Genomic DNA, 22545 nt, shown 5'->3' with positions numbered 1-22545 from the left:
GGTTATTGTTGCTAAATTAATACTAATTATTGAGTACAATTGAGAATTGGTAAATTTATTAGGTACAGCTGAAAATTTTTAAAAGTACGTGGATATAAGTGAAAAAATCTTTAATTATTTTATTAATTTATTAATTAGTATTAGTTTTATTCATTTACTTAATGGGGCACACAGTTGTTTTGAAGGGGTTTATATTTTTTTCTGCTTAGCCTCTAAAATATTTGAGACGACCCTGCATATAAGAGGAGTTATTATTATTATTATTATTATTATTATTATTATGCATGCTCTTAAAAAAAAGTGTATGCTCTTGAACGTTTTGTTTGGAAGAGCCGATATTTCCCGGTCGTAATGCCGATTGCCGAAACTATTCAACCTACATAGACGTGGGCACATAATGTCCTCTCAACAGAATCAAAAATACTCGGTAGGAATTAAATTGAATTGAATTAAATTGAAAGCTGCTAGTTAACTTCAAAGATTCTAATCACAGGATGATCAAATTTGAACAGATGATGAGTAAACCCTAAATTTCCATCAAATTCATTGCCGCTGAATACTATTATCAATTACTCATAAATCACAGTTTATAGTTCTTTCAATTTAGGTTTTCCATTGATAAAATATTCCCATTTGATAATTTTTGCAGGTGATAGCTTAACTGGCCAAAATGCAAAGTGTATGTGCAAATCGAGAGGTCCAATTTGGGTAGAGGCCCAAAAAAGAAGGTCCAACTGCCTAGTACTGAAGAAGGAAGGTAGAATCCAAAAAGGGAGATGAGTGGCTAATATCAATGATGTTATGTGATGGGAACAACAAGGCGGTGGACAATAGAGAGATGCAGATAAGATCCACTGCCATTTTTCTTTCATTCTTGGTTTTGTATTTTTTTGGAGCAAGCCTATTTGGCTGTCTTATTATTGGCTTATTGCATGTGGTCTGGGCCCTTTCTGAAGGATATTTTTGGCCATTACTATGTTATCAATTTTTCCCATTTTTTATTGCTCTATAATACTTTCGTTCGTTCTGAAATACTCGCTATATAAGAATTTTTGACACTATTTATCACCTAATATGTAAGAAAAAATATAGTCAAGTTTGATCTTATTTGAATATTCTAATCGCATACTTTCATAATATTAAGTTTTTATAATTTTTAGATGTGTATTGTTCAATATATAAATGATCAAAATAATAAATCAGATTGCGAAAAAAGTCAAATGTAGCAAATATAGTGGAACAGAGGTACTATAATGTGAGAATGGGATTAAATGCTATTGACAGCTGAGTTTGTCAATAAGATTATATGGAAGAAGGTAAGAACTAAGAACACAGTTGAAAGTAGTTGGGTACCAAAGTTAAAGGGATGGTAAAAAGAAAATAAAGCAAAATTAAATGATAGAGGGAGTTCTCCAATTAGTTAGTCAGACAATAAGTATGGAGTTAAGAGATTGAAGGATTATAAATAAATAAATAATACTATAATAATGTTGCAAAAATAGGATAACCAAAATTTGTAATTAGAGGATTGAGTTTTGTCTCAATTGAAACAAGCATTGTTTTTTTCTAGTTAGATTATGAATTTGATTCTCATACAACCCATTTCCTTTAGTCAGCCTACCTTGCTATCAAAAAACAAATGTAATTGTAGCAAGTTTAGTGGGATGGAAGAATAGTAATTATCGTCTTATTAGTGAGTATTTGGATTAAGTTTTCTCTATTGTCATGTTACTTATACGGGGAATTGTTTTTGAAATAAAAGTCCTGTGGGAATTCATAATTCATGAGAATTTATTTTTCATACTAATTTCCTTGGAATTGAACTACATTTTAGTTGAGGATGAGGAATTGTGTAATATAGGACCATAGATAAACATACTCATACACCTCATGGGAATTTAGACTTTCAGGGAGTTTTATATTATGATCTATAAATTCTAATTATTTTGTTAAACAAATGAAACACTAATTTGCATTAATCTTTTGCATTAATATAATCAATAATAGGTGATTAGTGAAATGTTTTTTTTTTCTTGTTTGTGAATTGGTGTGTAACTTTTTTATTGTGTTTGTATCTCTCTATTTTGGTCACAAATAAGCTACATTTGTTAATAATAACACAGCAAAAACAGAAATATCTAGCTTACATGTGGTGTAGAATCTACATGGTCTTGTTTTGTACTCGATATCTAACATGATTGACTTGTCATGTTGAGCAATAAGCTAAGCTAAGAGGATGGGAGCCATTTTGATGCAACCCAACTGCAGGTAAAACACTGGAAATCCAACGTGCTCGAAAAGACTACAATTCTTGTCGTTGCCATTTTCCGTCCTTATACTAGTGAATTCCTCCCCTCCTAATTTTTCTTGATGTATCACAGTAATACAACCAATTAGACCAGAGTTAGCTGTCTTGGGCATAATTGAAGCATCATTTTATCTGGTTAAATTTTCTGGGCATGGGGTAGAAACTAGAAAGCAGTGCCATGTGAGGCTTAGCTCTGTTAAGCATGGGAGTGGTGTGGCATTTTTATGCTCCTTTTCTGATAATCCACTGAAGCACCATCCTCGTTGTTTGGAGCAATCATTTTTCTTCTTTTTGATTGACTTCTATATATTGATTAGTAATGTTCATTCCTAGTCACAGTTAGGGACCTGAGCAGTATTTCTCATAAGTCACAGTCTTACGTCTGAAGGTACTACAACTTCTTTCTTTACTTCCCTCTAAGTTTTTATCAATTTTTTTCGATTAGTAATGTTCTTTCTTTGCAAATTGCAAAATCTGTATAACATGTGACTGTTGATCATGTTATTCATGGAATAAAGTTTAATGTACTCATTTCTTTCCAGATCAGTTTCTATATAACAGTCTGTCTTTGTCATCATTTAAGTTGTCTGACCAGGCCACTTACCAACATTGAGAAAGTGGCTGCAAAAGGATTGCCCATGATGTGGGGTAGATGTATTAAATCTGCATAAATACTTTTCATTCCCAGAAAATTTCCAGTTTCTGGCCATTAAACTTGAATGTTTTATCCAGTGTAATTAATGTACTCTATTATAAGCTAATGCTGTTCATACTGATGATCTGAGTATCTGACCTTGATTACATTAATCAAATTTTAAGAGTACTTCTCTGCATAAAATGACATAGAGGGTGTTTGGCAAACGGCTAATAGCTGGTAGCTGGTAGCTGATTATAGTAGTTGATTTGACCAACTGATTTTATGAACTGTTTGACTAGCTGATTTTGTACCCGCTGCTATGAGCAGTTTGTTCAAAAACAGCTTATTCATATTAATAAGTTGTTTCAACCAGCTAGTTCACCAAACACTTGACCACCCAACCCTCTATTTACCTCAAAATAGGCTAAAATAACTCAATAAGCTAATTTGCCAAACACCCCCATTAAGTTTTCTCTGCATAAAATGACATTTTGGCCACTAATTGGCCCCTTGTACACTAATGTCTTGTACATATCAAGTCACCCATATCCTTACCAATTTGATCTTTGTTAGGAGCCCCACAGACTATAACTCCTGCTGCTCTTGTCGAGGATTGCGATTTATATCTACCACCCTCTTGTCAATTTCTGAGTGCATTATTTTTAGTAACTCTATTTGTTCTTTCATTATGAGCCTCTTGCACAGCTGAGTCCTTTTTCCTTCTTTGCTATTGACCCAAAACTTAGGCAGACAAGCTATTTAAATTGGTGTCAAAAGAATTATGTCAAAAATCACCATGACTTGTTGACAGTAATATTTTCTGATACTTGAGCAGGTAATGGAGTCTGATCGTTTGAGCAAGCAGTCGTCACTCGTTCCACCCTTTCCAAGAGACTCTCGTGGCTCATTAGAAGTATTCAATCCATCTGCTTACTCTTTCAGTAAACCAACCATCCCTGTTTTCCAATCCTCGTCTACTTGGCAAAGTAATAAGCTTGAGCAGGTGAAGGAGGAGGATGCGAAACTCCAACCCATATCAAGTCGGCCCAAACCCGATGAAATCACCTCATGGATGGCTCTACCTGACCCGACCCCGGCAATCCACAAAATAGCAAGTTCAAAAGAGGACGATCATCAAAAAAAGTCTAAAGATTCTAGTACTGCTAAAGCTGAGCAGAGAGCAGCTGAGTGGGGTTTAGTGCTTAAAACTGATGATGAAACTGGGAAGCCACAAGGTGTGAAGGTCAGGACTTCGGGTGGGGATGAACCAAATCCTAAACCCGAGAGCTCAAGAAGGGAATCGGGTGGGTCAGTCCGGAGTTCAGGTGATTCGTCTGACGGTGGGTTCACAAGGAACATTCCAAGAGTTTCTGAAGATTTGAAGGATGCTTTATCCACATTTCAGCAAACATTTGTTGTGTCGGATGCTACCAAACCCGATCATCCCATTCTTTATGCAAGTGAAGGTTTCTTTAAGATGACTGGATACAACTCTAGAGAAGTTATTGGCAGAAACTGGTGAGTCAAGAATTCACTTAATTATTTTCTTAATTATTCTCTGCCATTCTAACCGTCATAATGGCATCCAAAAATGTCTTCGTGGGGTGGGCCAGCCGGTTTTTACAGGGAGCAGAAACAGACTCAGAAGAGTTGGAAAAAATTAGAGAATCTTTGCAGAAGGGTAACAGCTACTGTGGGAGGTTACTGAATTATAAGAAAGATGGCACACCTTTCTGGAACCTTCTAACAATTGCACCCATCAAAGATGAAACGGGAAAAGTTCTTAAGTACATAGGGTGAGTTATATGTCTTTATCGCGATGTGTTTCTGAGTTGAAGTTGTAATTTTATCGCGATGTGATGACTGAAAGATTACAATAGACTTCATTAAAATGGCTCATTAAATCAAGTGCTCTTCTTATTCATATAAATATCCAATTTTAAACAAACTACGCCAAAGTGGGCGCTACTTAATGGTATTGGAGTAATTTAATGTAATGTGGTGAATGAAGGATGATTCTTATGAATATGTTGATATAAAAAACAAAGCTTTAAATAAAAAAGTAATGATTCTTAAGGCTTTTTTCCCCATGATATTAGAACTCTTAATTCTTAAGTCTTAAGCTATTACACAGCATATCACTAATCAAAAAATACCCCCCAATAAAACTCTTTAAGTCTTAATTAAGGCAGTTGGCATCGTTTTCCTAAGCTAAATTTTCCAAATGTATGATTTATCAAAATTTTGATTAGTCTTTTAAGTTTGACTGTGCTAGCTGATTAGTAGATGAAGGAAAGTGATGGTACATAAGATCTTATCTTAAAATTGTATTGTAAATGCTGAGTTGGCAGGATGCAAGTGGAGGTGAGCAAGCACACAGAAGGCTCCAAAGATAAGATGGTTCGTCCTAATGGACTGCCTGAATCATTAATTCGATATGATGGTAAGCTTAATCCTTGTTTTATAGACTTAATTATCATTATGTAATTTTCTCTTGCTATTTTAACCATCTAAAACCACACCATATACAACTCAGTAATATGGACAAGTTTATAAACAGGTTAAAAGGCCCAACCTTGAAAAGGTAATGCCTTCCACCAAAAATTATTAAGCAGTTTGATCTTGTCCGTTTGCCTATAGTATCAAATTGGGTCCAGTCCCTTAATTAAAGGGCACAATTGCTAAGTGAGTGAAGTCACTTAGTGGCATATAAGACTTTTCATTCTTTTTTCTTATTAATTAAGTCATGGAATTTATTGCATGCAATTCTGTTTGGTTTGAAGCATTGTTACCTAAAATGACATTCGACTTGGAACGGGGAACGGGAACAGGTTCACAAAATGCAACCTAGATTGACACGGAAACGATTGGGTACGAGATACATTATGTATAAAATATATATTTGAAAACAAAATTAAATTAAAATGATAATTTTGCTTTAAGAAATTATTTCCATGTGGAATTTTTTAGATTTTCCATCTCTTTTTTTCTACCTTCTTTTTTCTGTAATTTATAAATGAAGATCAACATACCTTTTAAAAAAGGACTTTCTAACCGGGTGGTCACCTTAAGCGATTTATATCGCGTGATTAGGGATGGACGTTCCCGGATCGCGGAACGCGACTAAGTTCCACGTACCATGTAACTATGCTTTGAAGAGTTAACTTGACACAAGGTGGATTGATCAAAGCACAATGATTTAGATTCTCAAAATATGGTGGAATTTTGATCAGAAAGCTTATTGTTGCTCTGTAGTTAGAATTTTCCTGGACCTTATACATTTCTATATATTGAAAATCATAAGAAGGTATACAAGTGTTTTGTTGATTTGATTCTTAATAATCATTTTTTTACGTGATTCTATAGAATCAATGGACATGTAATTTTTTGGGTTACGGGCTTAGAGCTCATGCTTTTGTTAACTCAATTAAGATTGACTAGTGGGCGGGGCGGTTCCAAATTTAAATGGGCCGGGTTAGGGTGGGTCATCTTAGAAGTTAAACAGGTCGGGTCAAAGCCCTTTTGAATCCAACCCACTTTGACCTGTTTTTTAAAATTTCATATAATAGTTATTCAAGTATATTTTATGGCCCGTTGGGTCGACCCACTTATGTATATAATAATATCATTTAAAAAAAGGTGATAAATTTTTTTTTGCAATTAATTCTTTATAATTATCCAACTCGACCCGGCCCGACCCTTTACACTAAGGCACATTATTGACCCACCCCATTATTGACCTGACCCGCTAATGACCTGTTAAAATGTGACCCGATCCTTGACCCGTTGGGTCGACCCTCCCCGTTGAACACCTCTATAGTGGAGGTTACTTATCACTGACCCTAAACAATAATTTTGAAGACATATCATGAACTTTTAAGTATCATCTTGTCCTGATGCTAATGCTAATGGGATTGATCCTATAATATTTCTAGGCTATAATTTTGAAAAGGTAACTTTTCGGATGTAACGAAATTTGAGTATGGATAAAACATGATGCTTTCCAAAAAATTATGATGTGCAGCTCGTCAGAAAGATATGGCTGCTAGTTCAGTCAATGAGCTGTTACAGGCAGTGCAAAGGCCTAGGGCATTAAGTGAATCTGGGAATCGACCCTTCCGGAGAAAATCAGGTGGTGCAGATGAAAAGAACAGAGCACAGTCTCAGATGAGGAGAAAATCAGAACATGTACCTCCAGCTAGGCGTTTATCATTGGAAAGTCTCAGTGAGATTCCTGAAAAGAAACATAAAAAAACTGGACGTCGTTCCTTCATGGGGTACAAATCTTTTCATTCCATGACTGTCATTGCAACTGGCTTTTTATTCCTTGATCATTTTAATTAAGAGTAATTTGTGAATTACAGCCTTAAAATTTAGCACTTTTGCAAATTATAGTCTCAATGTTTATTTTTTTGAATTATAGCCACCAAAGTATTAAAGTTTGCAGGTTTAAGCCAAAACACAGAATTCCAACCATTTTGGTGATCGGGATTTTAGGTTAAGTGGTCGGAGTTTTGTGTTTTTGGCCTGAACTTGTAAACTTCGATACTTAGGTGTCTTTAATTCACAAAAAATAAATATTGAGGCTGTAATTCGCAAAAGTGCTAAACTTTAAGGCTGTAATTTGCAAATTATTCTTTTATTAATCATATATATTCTTAGAGAAATTGTAGAATTTTTTTGTACTGTATTCTCTAAGGCTTGTTACTTATACTTTAGTGGGACTGTGCTTTAGGATTCTAAAGAAAAGCAAGCCCAACGAGGAGCTTATTAACAATGAAGAAACTTTTGATGATAATGGAAGCTCCGAGGATGAGGATTTTGATTTAGATTATGATGATGCAAGACCTGATAGTGTAGACGACAAAGTAAGGAAAAAGGAAATGAGAAAGGGTATTGACCTTGCAACTACACTGGAGCGTATAGAGAAGAATTTTGTCATCACTGATCCAAGGCTTCCTGATAATCCTATTGTAAGTTCCTACAACACTTAAATCCTCCATCAGTTACAAAAACTTGGAAAATATTAGAAATTTTCTCTCTTGATTATCACGATGTTGGTTGTTACAGATTTTTGCGTCTGACAGCTTCTTAGAGCTGACAGAGTACAGTCGTGAAGAGATTTTGGGAAGAAATTGCAGGTTATCCAAGCTTTACTTAAGAATCTATGTTGTGCTTTTACATTAAGTCTTTTTTTATCATGTATTGGCTAGGGATGGTCATGGGTCCAAGACCCTACTGGATCCGCCCCTATTTTTAGGGTCTGGGTCCAAATTTTTGAGACCTAGCGGATTTGAGTCCGGTTTAGGTTCTGAGTCCCGACCTATTATAAGACTCAAAATAATTTTAAGTTCGTTCTAAATCTATTTTTACATTTATTAGGACTCAATTTAGACTTGTATACAACTCAAAGACCCATTTTCGTACTAATGAAACTTTTAAAATGTAAAAAGTTTATGTGTAAATAATAAAATCAAGACCCATTTGAGATCTTAGACACATCAGACTTGGCGGGTCTAAGTTCGAGTCTAAAATTTTCAGACTTTAAAGAGTCCGGGTCCAAGTATGGGTACGCCAAAAATTAATGGGTCTGGGTTTGTGTCCTAGACCCGACCATGACCATTCCTATGTACTGCTATAAGGTAATGACTACAGCACGGTGGTCAGGATATTTGTAAATGTAACTATCCTTTGACTAACTTAATCAATTAGGGTATATCACACAATCTCGAAAACATGATGCTTACTGATTTTCTGAAATTGCAAAATTTTACAGGTTTCTGCAAGGGCCTGAAACAGATCCTGAAACAGTGCGTAAAATCAGAAATGCAATAGATACTGAAACAGAAGTTACAGTTCAGCTAATTAACTACACAAAAACTGGTATCTTCTATTTTCTGAACCATTTTTGACTACTTAAATTGTCTTTCCCTTCTATAAATCTCTTGTATACTAGGTACTACGTACAGATGACTGGAAAGTGAAACATGTCCGTTCCAATAAAGCTATAAGATACTGGTAAATTTGTTATTGAGCTTGTATACAACAAAACCTACATAAAAGCAGAATTGACTGCACACAAACCCAATAAGGTTCCATCCTAAAACCAGTTGGGATTAGGAAGAGTAGCCCATCAAGTATATATGTTAGTCAACCTCTCTAATTCTTCGATGTGGGAATACATGTGGTTTTTTTCCAATAGATACGGTATTCAGTAATCTTATGTAAATTGACCTCAAATAGCTAATTACTTTGTGGTAAATGCTGCTACTCAGTGAAAGCCTTACTATTTAATGATTGCTTTATTATAATGAATAGGAAATATATGAGGAAAAAGAGAGTATACCTTGAGAAAAAGGCTGACTTCCTTTTATAAAAGATAACTGGAGATATATAGTAATGAAGTCATTGCCTAAAATCCATTATGCAAGCTTCCATTGTTTTTCTGTCACTCAGAAGGATTGAGATCACAATCTGACATGTATCAACCATGAAACATGCTTCACTTTTAATATCTATGGTAAAGAATTTTTTGATATTTTAATCCAGGGAAGAAATTCTGGAATGTGTTCCATCTACAGCCCATGCGCGACCAAAAGGTATAACATTGTTTACTACCCAAGAGTTGGTTTGTGAACATCTCTTGTTGATTACAAAGTTTTAAAACCTAATCCAATATTATAATTCTTTGGTTTCTCCTTGACTGTTCTTTCATATGTTTGTGTTTATCTATGAGTAGGGAGAAGTTCAGTACTTCATTGGGGTACAGTTAGATGGAAGTCAACATGTTGAACCACTTCAAAACAGCATTCCAGTAGCTGCTGTTGAAGAGAGTGAGAAACTGGTAAGATTGATCCAAATCAATCAAGGCCTTCGTTCTTGCCCTCGTTTAAGTTTTGTTTACGGAATGTTTTCCATTTGTTACCACTTGAGTAGTGTGTGTATGCATACTCGTGCCTTTTTGACTGACATATATCATCATAGACTGACATTTCATTGTGCAAATCAGGTGAAAGAAACTGCACAAAACGTTGATGTCGCAGTTAGAGAACTCCCAGATGCCAACAAGGTGAGTGAAAATAGTGTATGATCAGATAGATCATCTACCTCTGTAAATTTGACTATATCATGTTGGTGTTTTCTATGGCATCTGCAGAAACCCGAGGACTTGTGGGCTAATCATTCAAAAATTGTACAACCAAAGCCCCACAGGAAAGACAGTGCCACATGGAAAGCTATTCGAAAGGTGGGATGACAGTGTTTCTAACTTTCTACACACAACTATAGTCTGTCGTAAAACAATCTGTTTTCTGTGTCTTGCTTTTTTCTTTTTATATGGGTGTCTCTTCCTGCAGTATGGTATACACGGACTTTTGTGAAGAGCACTTATTTCATATGTAATATGTTTCCGAAATTGATTGATTGTACGAATCTAAACAAATTTTCATATTTTTTCACCAAGCAGTTGACGGAAAGTGGAGAGCAAATAGGGCTTAAACATTTTAAACCAGTAAGGCCTCTAGGAGCTGGTGACACTGGAAGGTCTCTTTTTGCTTCTTGGGTTTTGACACTTAAACTATGAATCTTGCACCTTTATAGCTCTACATGACAGTTCACTATTGCAGTGTGCATCTGGTGGAATTGATCGGAACTGGTGAAAATTTTGCCATGAAGGCAATGGATAAAAATGCTATGCTTAACCGAAACAAGGTACTAGAAAAACTTTTTTCTGTATCCATTAGCCATTGACATCTGATAAACATGAAAAACCTTAAATCTTACTTTTTTCATTTGCATATCATATCAGTCATAGATCAGTACTTATTTTTACGATGCTTATTATGTTACTTTAAGAACTTTCCCAAGCCAGCTATTGTCCCTGACGCTTTAAGGAACCTGGCATTCTGAATTAGAACCAGGTGGTTGGATTCTTCAACCTGACCCATTTTATTTGGAAAACTCATTGTAGGTCCATAGAGCTTGTGCAGAAAGAGAAATTCTGGATATGTTGGATCATCCTTTTCTCCCTGCATTATATGCTTCATTTCAGGTCGGACAAAGCAAGATTTCACAACATTGCTCCAAAAATCCTATACTTGGTACATATATGATCAACCAATGATCTTTTTGGCATTAATATTTGTTGGTTTTTTCAGACACCCACTCATATTTGTCTGATAACTGACTACTGCCCTGGTGGGGAGCTATTTCTACTTTTGGATGGACAACCAACTAAGGTCTTGAAAGAAGACGCGGCAAGGTAATTTTCTAGTGATCTTTCTTCTGTATTTTTATGGTGGACAGTAACTAATATCTTAGAAATCCTCTATTTTCCTATTTACTTTGTCTGCCCCATTGAGATTAATACACTAAATATTCTAATGTTAGAGATTTTGAGAAAAACTGCTGCAATTATAGTAGGATGGAGGGGCTGTACAGCTCTTAACTTCTGTTTCTTTATACCATCAGTTGTCACAAAAACATTGGTTCTTAATCGCAAACAACCTCTTTGTTGCTACAAGAATAAAGTTTGTACATCCGACTCACTAAACTTGTCCAGGTGAAAGTCTAGGCGGGAACCTGAGGTAATGGAATATTTTACTAAAGCACAGCTAGATTTCATCTTGGCAAATATAAGTTCTTCAATAGTGTAAGCTTCGACCAATGATACCAAAAACAGTAATAGAGGTCTATTGAATTCATTATTCTCTGATGTAGTATCAAAAGAGAATGATGATCAGCAGTGCTTCTCACTAGTTTGTCAGATTTTTATACTAAGGTGTTTGGAAATGGTTGATAGCTGGTAGCTGATAGTTGATTATAGTGGCTGATTTGACTAGCTGATTTTATTAACTGGTTTGACCGGTTGGTTTTGAACCCACTGCTATAAGCAGCTTGTTTAAAAACAATTTATTCGTATCAATAAGCTGCTTCAACCAGTTAATTCACCAAACACTAGCATTAGCTGGTTTGACCACCCAACCCTCGATTTGTATCAGAATAAGCTAAAATTGCTCAATAAGCTAATTTGCCAAACACCCCCTAAGCTTTATGTTCAACGTTTGTAGATTTTATGCCGCGGAGGTGATCGTTGCATTGGAATACCTTCATTGCCAAGGTAGAGTTACGTTTCTCTCTGATTGACAAAATAGTTGATTAGTTATGCATTAGTTTTTTGTTTATGGATGTCGGATGGTGCTGCAGTGGTATTGATAACATTAAAATCCTAAAATTTTCAAGTTTTCATTTATGAACGAACATTTATATGTTTTTTGATTATCCTGTCACTGATTGGTTGGTAAGAAATAATAGTGATCTTATCTGTTGTGTTTTAGGTATAATCTATCGGGACTTAAAGCCTGAGAACATTCTAATTCAGAGCAATGGCCATATCACTTTGACAGATTTTGATCTATCTTGTCTAACATCTTGCATGCCTCAGGTATAAATCCTCATAAATATGTATATATGTGAAGTTTTATGAAGTTTTTTGCTGTATTACTACTTAATATGTTGGTTTACTTACTGAGGATGATACATTCATTTGGATATAGCTGCTCGTTCCAGAGATCCGTGAAAAGAGAAGGCAACACAAGTCTCAAAAAGCTCCAATATTTTTGGCTGAACCTATGCGAGCGTCAAATTCCTTTGTTGGGACAGAGGAATATATAGCTCCGGTACATGTTCTTACTCTTTTTTTTAATTTTATCTTATTCAAAGTCATTTCCTGATACCAAATTATCGCTTGTACTGCTTGAATCATCAATTTCAAACAATGTTAAGTGGACTCTAACTAGCTTGTCATAATTAAAAAAGTAGCAGGCATAAGATGCCATTGAATTCTTCTCTCGGATTTGCATCCTTTTCTGATCAGATAAAATTTGTATGTGTGTTCGTATCTTTTTATGGAAACGCACTGATGACTTGAACTGAATGAATGATGACATGTGACAGTTAAAACCGATGTGTTGAACTAAACTCAAACCGATTAGAGTTGAACTGTATCAAACCGAACTTTTTAGATGTTAAGAATACATATAAATTATTAATGGTAATCTGTTTCATTGTTTTTGAACCTTGTCAATGTGAAGAGTGCCTAAGCTTTTATTCGTGAATTGGTTGATTGCAGGAAATTATTGGTGGGACTGGCCATACGAGCGCAGTCGATTGGTGGGCATTAGGTAAATTTCCGTTTTATCAGTCAGCATTCTGATTTGTGTGTTTCAGTTTAGTGTAAATCACACCCTTGGTGTTTTATCTCTTTCCCCAGGAATTCTCTTGTATGAGATGCTCTATGGATATACGCCTTTTCGTGGTAAAACTAGGCAAAGAACTTTCACCAATGTACTTCAAAAGAATCTCAAATTTCCATCTAGTAAACAAGTAAGCATAGTGTCTCTTTCCTTAAATACCTTTACACACTGCACTCTGCAGAACATAGCATATATTAGAATTTGGAAGAGTTACATTGAATTAGATTTGGACTAATATTGCTGATTTTGTTTCAGGTGAGTCTGCACGCGAAACAGCTGATGTACCAATTGTTACAGAAAGACCCGAAGAATAGATTGGGAGCGAATGAAGGTGCCAACGAAATTAAACGACACCCTTTCTTTCGTGGAGTCAATTGGGCTCTGATTCGCTGCATGGTAATTACTATTAACTCTACAAGCCTGCATACATTAAGGGTCTGTTATGCCTAACTATAAATTAGCTCAGTTTAGTTCAGTTCAGATCGATTATTTTAATTCATTTTGGTTCAGCACGTCACTTTTATTTAACACGATTTCACTATATCTAACTTTTTTTTATGATGTATCGAGTTCTTTTGTGTTTTACAAAGTCTTGGGATATTCATGATTCATGATGTTCAACAAAGATTGCTGTTGTGACATGTATTAGTTGTATAACTTTTTATCTTGTGTGGAATTTTCTAGAATCCTCCTGAGCTTGAAGTTCCATTCTCTACTGACCCAGAGAAGGAAGCCAAAATTACTGACCCTGGAATGCTAGATCTCCAAACAAATGTCTTCTAAGACAAGGAAGCTTTATCACAAGAGCTCATTTAAGTCATGTTCTTTATGTTAAATATTTTACTTTTAGGAATCAAAAAAGGAGAAATTGAGATGAGATATGCTCATTTAAGTCATGTTCTTTATGTTAAATAAGTTACTTTTAGGAAGAAATTAAAGTATGATTTGTTTATTTATTTATGTTCAGGTTTATGTTTGAGTCGGTGACTATTTTAAATGTTCTTTATAATTGTATATTTTCATTCAATTTATGTTATATATTTGTAATAGTTTTGATGTATTTCAAAATTTGCAATTAATCTAATGCTTTTATTTGTATCTTACAGCACTTCTATTAGCTAATCTCAGAAATGAATAAGGTGAAAGGGATGTAATATTATTGTGAATAGATAACCTATATAAGTAACAATGACAATCCATATAATAGGTTGGGTGCATAAACTTAACAGCCAATAAAAATTTGCCACATAGATTGTATAAAGTATTAACATTTGTATTAAATAGTGGAACAGTTATGGGAACAGCCACCAGGTCTTCAGCGTGCATAGTTCTATATTAGTTCTATATCTGGAAGAGGAAGAATGAGGAACAGCTCGGTGTTCCCAAATAATAAGGAACAGCTTGGTGTTCTCAAATACGCATACATAGTAATAAGGAACAGCTTGGTATTCCCAAATCCTGACAGAAGAACTAGCGCGTTCTATTTTAAAGCGTCTGTTATGACCGTTAGAATATAGACGCCCTTTTCTTGATTGTATAGCCATTAGAAATGGAAGCCAATTCTATGAATAAGGCTCTCCTCCACTTTGTAATTAGAGTTTTCAGTTTTTTAATCAATCATGAACTTTCATCAAAGTTAATTGAGCATTCAAAGAACAAGTTTTGTTTCTGTTTTGTTATTTCTGTCTTGCAAAGGTTGAGTGTATTCAATCCGTGAGAGATTCATACTTCTCCAAGATCACGTTGATCATTGAGAGAATTGTGAGGATTAAGGCCTTGTATTCCTTAGGGGAATCAGTGTCTTCTTCCAGGATAAGTAGTCATTCAAGAATACTAGAAATCAAACCCAAACAGACAATCTAATCAAGAAAACGTCTGTTCTTGATTGTCCGTACAATTGTGCGTGTAATCAAAATATCAAACGACATCTTCCGCTGCAAACTTGGTCCAAATAGTAAATATAGGAAAACAAATTATTGTAGATTTGTGACACAAATATGAAAAGGATAAATTAGAAAGTGACAGGTAAGCACACCATTGCCATGACTTTAGGATTTCTATGAACAATATGTCCTAAGACAAAAGGGGTTTCTATTGTATAGTAGTATATGCATATGACTTAATTGTAATTGGTAATATACTATTCTAATTCTAAATGTGTTGAGCTAAAGCTTATTTAAATGTTGTTAAATTAATTTAGATTGAATGTAGTCTAGTTAAGTTTAACTAAATCAAATAAACATAACTTGAAAAATGTTAAGATCAAAGGCAATATGGTGAACTAAACTAATTAAATTTAATAGAAGTTGAAGTGAATTAAATTGAATTGATTTTATTGAATTGAAATTTAACTTTGAGACAAAGCCTTACATTAGAACCATCCCAATCCATCGAAATAGTAGTCACATTTTTTGGACAAGTTGACTGCGCCTATCTCTTTTTATTCCGCATCTTTTAGGTAAAAGAAAACCCCTCACCTAAACTCTGCTTTGTGTGGAATGCTCGAATTGTTTTTTTGAGATAAATTGTGAAGAAAATAGTCTACACTCTTTCTTTCGAAAAAAAGAGAGTTGAAATGAGCACTGCTTTTTTTCTTTAGAATGAGTGTTGGAATGTGTCTCATAATCTCTATATGATATATGGCTATATATGGTCTTATTGAAGCATAAGTGGGTATATATGAAGTAGAAATGAAAGGTTTTTGGATGCTTAAAAAATATATATAATTGCTAGGTTTTATTTTTTTTACGCAATATGATGCGCAATTTTGATCATTTATATCTTAAACTAAGCCTAGAGGTGTTCAAAATTGACCCGACCCAAAAACCCGAACCGAAACCGAAAGTAAACCGACCCGAAAATGTGTTCCTTTTTTACGTTTATCGAACCGACATTACCCGACCCAAAGTTATACCCGAACCGATTGACAACCGAAAATGGGAAAAACTGAACCTGAGCTAGCCGATTTTTGTAACCGTTAACTGAGATTACCCGAACCTAATAATCACCGATCCGAGTCATATCCGAATCATGCTCGAAACCGAACTCGATCCGACTAAAACCGACTTAACCCGAACAAAGTTTAGATCGAATTGCTGTAAACCTGAACCAAATTTTTACATAGAAATATGATCGACTCATATTCAATCATCTTATTAGTTATTCTAATAAAGTAAAAAATATTTTAATAAAATAAATTTTATAAATACATGGTTTCATATATTTGGAGTTAATAATCAATGATCAATGTTTATTTAACTACTTTTGATCAAATTAGATGAAAGTTGATAGAACTTTATAATTTTAATTTTCGGTCAAACAAATAAAAGTAACAATGTAATAATGATCACTAATTGATTTGCATTTTAACTATTTTGCTTTAAGAAAAGGTAACCTTATCTTCAATTAAAAAATGACTAACAACTTAATCTGATACTGACTCGATCGATAGTAATTAGTAATTAGTAATTCGTAACCGAATTCTACTTGAAAAATACCCGAATCCGATCTGTACTCGGTAAAATCGAACCAATTATTAACCGATGACAACCCGAGACCGATTGAAACTCGATACGAACTTCAACCGACACCGAACTGATGCTAACTCAATAGCTCAAATAACCGATCTTCAACCGAACCGTAACTAACCGACCCGACCCGAGTGTGACCCGCTCGAATACACGGACACGTCTCTGGACTGGCGTGTCCCGTGTCGGACACGGACAAGCGACGGACACGCGAAAATCTGTGTCTGACACGCCAAATGAAGTGTCCAATATTTTAATATTTTTCCGGACACGCGGACACAGCAAGGACACGGCAAGCAGTCAAGGACACGTTTTTTTAAAAAAAAATAAAATAAAAATAAAAGTTGAAATGTCGTTCTTGATTTTTTTTATATCCTCTTTGAATAATTATTAATTGTTATTTGTTAATGTTAAATTGTTAATGCGTTATTTGTTAATCTTAAATTCTTAATCTTAGTGTTTGTAATTTGAATTTTGAAAAGTTGAAATGTTGTTTTTGATTTTTTTGTATATCCTCTTTGAATATTTATTAATTGTTATTTGTTAATGTTAAATTGTTAATGTGTTTGTAATTAGAATTTTGAAAAGTTGAAATGTTGTTCTTGATTTTTTTGTATATCCTCTTTGAATATTTGTTAATTGTTATTTGTTAATATTAAATTGTTAATGTGTTATTTGTTAATCTTGATTTTTAAATCTTAAATTTACCTATTTATTTGGTTTTCTTTGATTTGGTTTGTATGACTATTTTTAAATACTCATGTTGTTTATTTGGTACTTATTTGCATTTTATATGAGTTTTATGTTTTTAAAGTGTTTATTTACATATATCAAATGAAAGATTGTAAAATTATCTTTAATTTGATATATTTATTATATTACCATTTTCGTGTCCCCGTGTCCGCCATTTTTAAGTTAGCGTTTTCCCGTACCCGTGTCGTGTCCGTGTTCGTGTCCGTTTTAGTGCAACCTAGGTGACCCGTCGTAACACGCATCTGAATATAACCGTTCCGAAATACAACCGAACCGAATGAAAACCTTCTGAAACCGACCCGATCACCTAAATGAACACCTCTAACAATACCTAATTCAAAATTATAAAAATTTGATTTTTGAAAAAGTATTTAATTAGACGATTCAGACAACATAGTAAATTTTTTTTATTAAGTGCAATATACAAAATAAGATTGGAAAATAAATAGGATCAATATCTCTAGTATAGTCTGTATTTCTGAACGGATAATATTTTCTCATTAGCAATGGGGAGAACTTTAAGTGGATGGGGGGAGTTAAATTAAATGACCAAATTCCACCATTAATAAACAATTAAGAACCTTACTATCTGCTCACTGACTCTGCTGTTAGCCCACTTTCACTGTCACAGTGTCACTCAAATCTCAATTGTAATCAGTACTACTACACATAATTTAAAGAGATTCACACACACAATACACTTAGATCTAAACTAATCTTTGCCTTCTCTCAATTCTGCTACTTTTCTCCTTCTTTGGATTCCCCCTCATTAAAACCCACCGAACTTTAAGCTTCAATCTCCCTTTTTAATGGCTTCTTCTAAAGAAGTTTCTACCATGATAAGACATGGTATTATTTCAGACCCATCAATCTCTCTTTCCCCCATTAATAAACCCACTTCAAACTCGGAAAATTCCATTTCTTCTTCCCCTTCTAAACCCATTTCTTTTTCTCCTCCTCCTTCATTTTCTAGACCTACCCTTTTTGAAATGATGTCTGAAGAACAACTTAGAGAGTCTAAACAGTCAAAAGATAATAATTATAGAAGATTACAGGGTAAATTGTCTAGGGTTTTGTCGAAGAACCCTAATTTTATCGATAGTAATGATAGTAGTAGTAATAATTTGGGGGGTTTTGGTAATGGTGATGTAAAACTTACTATTAGTGGAAGAGATGGATTTAAGATTTCAATGGATGTTCACAGGAAAGTTCTAGCTGAAAAAAGTAGGTTCTTTGCTGAAAAATTGAGTGATGGTAACATTACTCATTCAGTAGAAATCTGTGATTGTGATGATGTTGAGATTTATGTTGAAACTCTTGTTTTGATGTATTCTGATGATTTGAAGAAGAAATTGATGGGTGAAGATGTTTCCACAGTTTTGGGCTTGCTTAAGGTTTGTCTTGTTTTTTCATTTTCTCTTTCAATTCTTGCACTTTTTGACTTTTCCTTGTTCTTATTTGGGTAAATTTAAATTGTTTTATTTGTTAATCTGCTTGCTTAGGTTAAATTATAGGGAATTTGAAGTTGATAATTATACTTTAATTATCCTTGAATATGTTTGATGAATTGACACTAGAAGGAAACTTAAGAAAAAAGCGATAGCTTTGGGAATGATATCAATTGCTCTATTGAAATTTCCATCTGTTGGGTAAAATGATCAAAGATTTACCAAAATTTGAATGTGCCTGTTCAACAGAGATCATGCAAGCATTAACAATTATATATCATTTCACTTTTAAATACCTATATCAATCGCTGTAATGCTTATATACTTGGGTGTGGCCTGTTGTAGAGCATTAGACATTTAAGATTTGGCAAAAAAATGGCTGAGTTTCAGAAAATGGCCAGTTTGGGACTTGCAAGTATTTGCATGAATGTTTCTAGGTGCGTCCTCGTAAAATAAATAAACTTAGGGTTTGTTCGGTATGAAAGATGTAAACAAAATTGAATGGAAATGGTAATGACTCGTTTTAGGATTATCACTTGTTTGGTTTAAGAGAGGATGAGTATTATTGGTTTTCAGCAAACCAATTTATAGAAATTGGTTTAAGAGATTCTCGGAAGGACTAATTTTAAAAACTTTCTTTGTGCAAACCCAATTTTAGTAATTCATCATCATTATTGTTGGCCTTGTTGCTAGTAATCTACCATCTATGAAACAAGTTTTGGTGGGAGTTTTATTCCATGAAAATTAGAAGTGAGTTTTGATTTGAATTCCACAAATTCTTGTGAGAGACCATTTCTAATTGGGCCGGTTCATTATATGTTTTTTAAAATGTTGTATGTAGGCATTAAAAATAATATAAGTAGACATTTAAGATATTGAAAATAGGCATTAAGGATACGGTAAGTAGGCATTAAAGATAATGTAAGTAGGCATTAAGAATACGGTAGATAGACATTAATCTTTGATGGATTGGGCTTGAGATACGTCTCACAAAGAGACGGTCCCTCAAGAGACTAGCTGTTTGGATTCCTTCGCCGTCATTATACTTGCATATTCATTGATGCCAATAGTCGACCATTTTTGGAACATGTTATAGTGGAATTCTACTTCCATGGAAATCAAAGTGAGTTTGATGTAGATTTTCAATTAGCACCATACTCTGCCATTTTTCAAACAAGTGGAAATCTTAATGTATGGATATCAAAATTGAGTGCTGATATAGATTTGCAATGTGTGATATTATTTCCCTTTAATGTTATAAATGAAAAGGAAAGCCTTGTGTTCCCGTTACGGATTCACTTATTAATATCAACTTAGGCATGCGACCTTCTTGTATCCTTTTGCAGGAGCCAAAATCACTAAACCAAATAGCCCTTTAGATTGAAACTAACTTTCCATAATGATCTTTCTTCTGTTAAACATAAGACAGTCCAGTATGAACTGTTGCTGGTTCTACTCAAAGTTGTGATTGTAACCTTCAATTTTCGTTCTATTTCCGAGGGTATCAAACTGTGTAAATCTTTGGAATTTGACTTAAACTTGCAATCATCGGTATGCATTCATAGTATTCTTGATGTTGGCTATCAGGTATCTGCTGCCATTTTGTTTGAAGCAGGGATTTTGTCGTGCTTAGAGTATTTGGAAGCTGTTCCATGGTCTGAAGACGAAGAACAGAAAATCATTTCCTGTCTTAGTCAACTTCAGCTTCACGACTCAGTTAGTGAAGATGTTCTTCAGAGAGTATCAACCGAACCATCCACATCTACACATGCCGATGATATGTTCATGAAAATGCTCACCGGTGTCCTCCAAGCTAAAGACGACAAAGCTCGTAAAGAGATGAAGTCTCTTATTTCTCGGTTGCTTCGGGAAGATGTTGTAGACTACAGCAACTACGGACCTAAAATTGATGTTTCCAAAGATACTCTTTACAGTCTCTGCCAAAGGTGTCTCAGTGCACTTATACTTAGCCTGTCTGAAGCAACATGCATGGATGAAAATAAACATGATCGCAGTGCAATAATGAGGGAGATAGCTCGTGAAGCTGACAATATACAATGGATTGTAGATATCTTGATCGACAAGAAGATAGGAGACGAGTTTGTAAAGTTGTGGGCAGATCAAAAGGAACTCGCTGCTCTTCATTCAAAGATCCCGACTATGTACAGGCATGAAATTAGCAAGGTAACAGCCCGACTATGTATTGCCATTGGAAGGGGGCATATCTTGGTGCCGAAAGAAACCCGTTATTGCCTTCTATCCACATGGTTGGAACATCTATACGAGGACTTCAGATGGATGAAGAGCGCGAGTAGATATGTGGACAAAAAAGTTGTTGAAGATGGTCTTGGCCAAACCATTCTTACGCTGCCGATCTCTCAGCAGCAGTACATCTTAATGAATTGGTTCGATAGGTTTCTCGCTAAAGGAGACGATTGTCCCAATATTCAGAAGGCATTTGAGATTTGGTGGAGAAGGGCTTTTATAAGGCAGTATACACCAGATCAAGATCAACACATGCAGATTACTGTGTGTGATTACACTGACTGATTCTGCCTGTATGACCTAAGACAATATGTAAATATTGGAGATTTGTTTTTGCTTGCTCATTGATGGCCTAGCTTTTTTTCAGTCCTCTGTGTCCCCTGCTTGCACTTAAGACATATGTGACATATATTGTACCAAATAAGCTTTTCAATAGATATTGAAGCTCAGTAAGGTTGTTTATAAACCCCTCCTGAAAGACTCTTTTCCATTATAATAATATATGGCTATTTATTTGCTCTTTCTACAGCTCCTGAGAGCTCAACTTAATTCAAATGTTTCTGTCAAACTCTTGATAACGGGCATTTTATGTGCACAATCATTATGTCTTTTGTTTCGATGGTGCCAAAGAAATATAGTTATTTGGTTTCGGATTATAATGGACTATTATAGTAAAATGGCATATTAAATCGTATATACTTTTTATTTATGTGAAGTTGCGTATGATATTTGCTATCAAGGGTCAACGAAAAACTACCTCTTTGTTAGGACTATCACTAACAAAGATATAGTTTAGACCTGACCACCAAACCTATCCACTTAATAGCATTGGAATAGTAGAATGTTGCCAGGTAATCATACAACATAAGCATGACTAGAATGATGTCAAATAATTCCAAAGCATAGGCTTTCACAAAATTAAAACAAACAACCAATTAGAAAACTAAGAGTTATGAGATAATATGGCGATAGGTGTGAGGTAGATAAAATAAAGGAAAATTTCACGTGATAATCCCGAGGTATTAGGTTTTTCACGTGATAACCAATTTTTCAAAAATCAACGTGGCAACTCTGAAATTTACCTAATTCATCCTCTGTGACCTTTTTACCCAAAAAAAACTTAATGTTAGTTTAGTAAGATTGAAGCATGCACACAGCTAAAGCAATCTATAAGAACTCTTCAAACATTACATTTCCCCTATTTCACCCTAATTCCCCTAAATCTCTAACCCAATATTAAAACCTTAAAAGAACTTCTTCAAACATTCCGAAAAAACAAAACACGAATATTAAACAACAAGAGTTATTGAAATTCTTGTGAATTAAAATTACTCACCTTTAATGACCTAGGGTA

At 34.5% G+C, this 22545-nt stretch overlaps 2 protein-coding genes across 3 annotated transcripts; both read left to right on the top strand.

Annotated features, from left to right (window-relative positions):
* The first annotated feature begins 330 nt into the window (after positions 1–330).
* On the top strand, positions 331–14301 carry LOC130827258 (phototropin-1). 2 transcript variants are annotated; one of them, XM_057692925.1, is made up of 24 exons: positions 331–519; positions 650–2696; positions 3781–4463; positions 4559–4741; positions 5297–5388; positions 6970–7222; positions 7681–7918; positions 8016–8086; positions 8722–8828; positions 9495–9544; positions 9685–9789; positions 9955–10014; positions 10102–10191; positions 10411–10487; positions 10571–10655; positions 10915–10995; positions 11102–11205; positions 12014–12063; positions 12281–12387; positions 12500–12622; positions 13075–13126; positions 13216–13328; positions 13454–13594; positions 13883–14301. In XM_057692925.1, the coding sequence occupies exons 3-24, from the start codon at positions 3784–3786 to the stop codon at positions 13979–13981; spliced, it is 2961 nt and encodes a 986-aa protein (XP_057548908.1). In that variant the 5' UTR covers positions 331–519; positions 650–2696; positions 3781–3783; the 3' UTR covers positions 13982–14301. The 2 variants fall into 2 exon arrangements, with proteins under 2 accessions (XP_057548908.1, XP_057548909.1); XM_057692926.1 differs by lacking the exons at positions 331–519; positions 650–2696 and adding an exon at positions 3512–3649.
* A 3665-nt stretch (positions 14302–17966) lies between these two features.
* LOC130827259 (BTB/POZ domain-containing protein At5g60050) lies at positions 17967–21767 on the top strand. The gene is made up of 2 exons (XM_057692927.1): positions 17967–18872; positions 20514–21767. The coding sequence occupies exons 1-2, from the start codon at positions 18288–18290 to the stop codon at positions 21474–21476; spliced, it is 1548 nt and encodes a 515-aa protein (XP_057548910.1). The 5' UTR covers positions 17967–18287; the 3' UTR covers positions 21477–21767.
* Positions 21768–22545: the final 778 nt, after the last annotated feature.

The sequence above is a fragment of the Amaranthus tricolor genome, chromosome 11, assembly GCF_026212465.1.
Source record: "Amaranthus tricolor cultivar Red isolate AtriRed21 chromosome 11, ASM2621246v1, whole genome shotgun sequence".
NCBI classification, from domain to species: Eukaryota; Viridiplantae; Streptophyta; class Magnoliopsida; order Caryophyllales; family Amaranthaceae; genus Amaranthus; species Amaranthus tricolor.
Note: the sequence above shows the minus strand (reverse complement) of the source record. Positions and strands in the feature narration are given on the sequence as shown.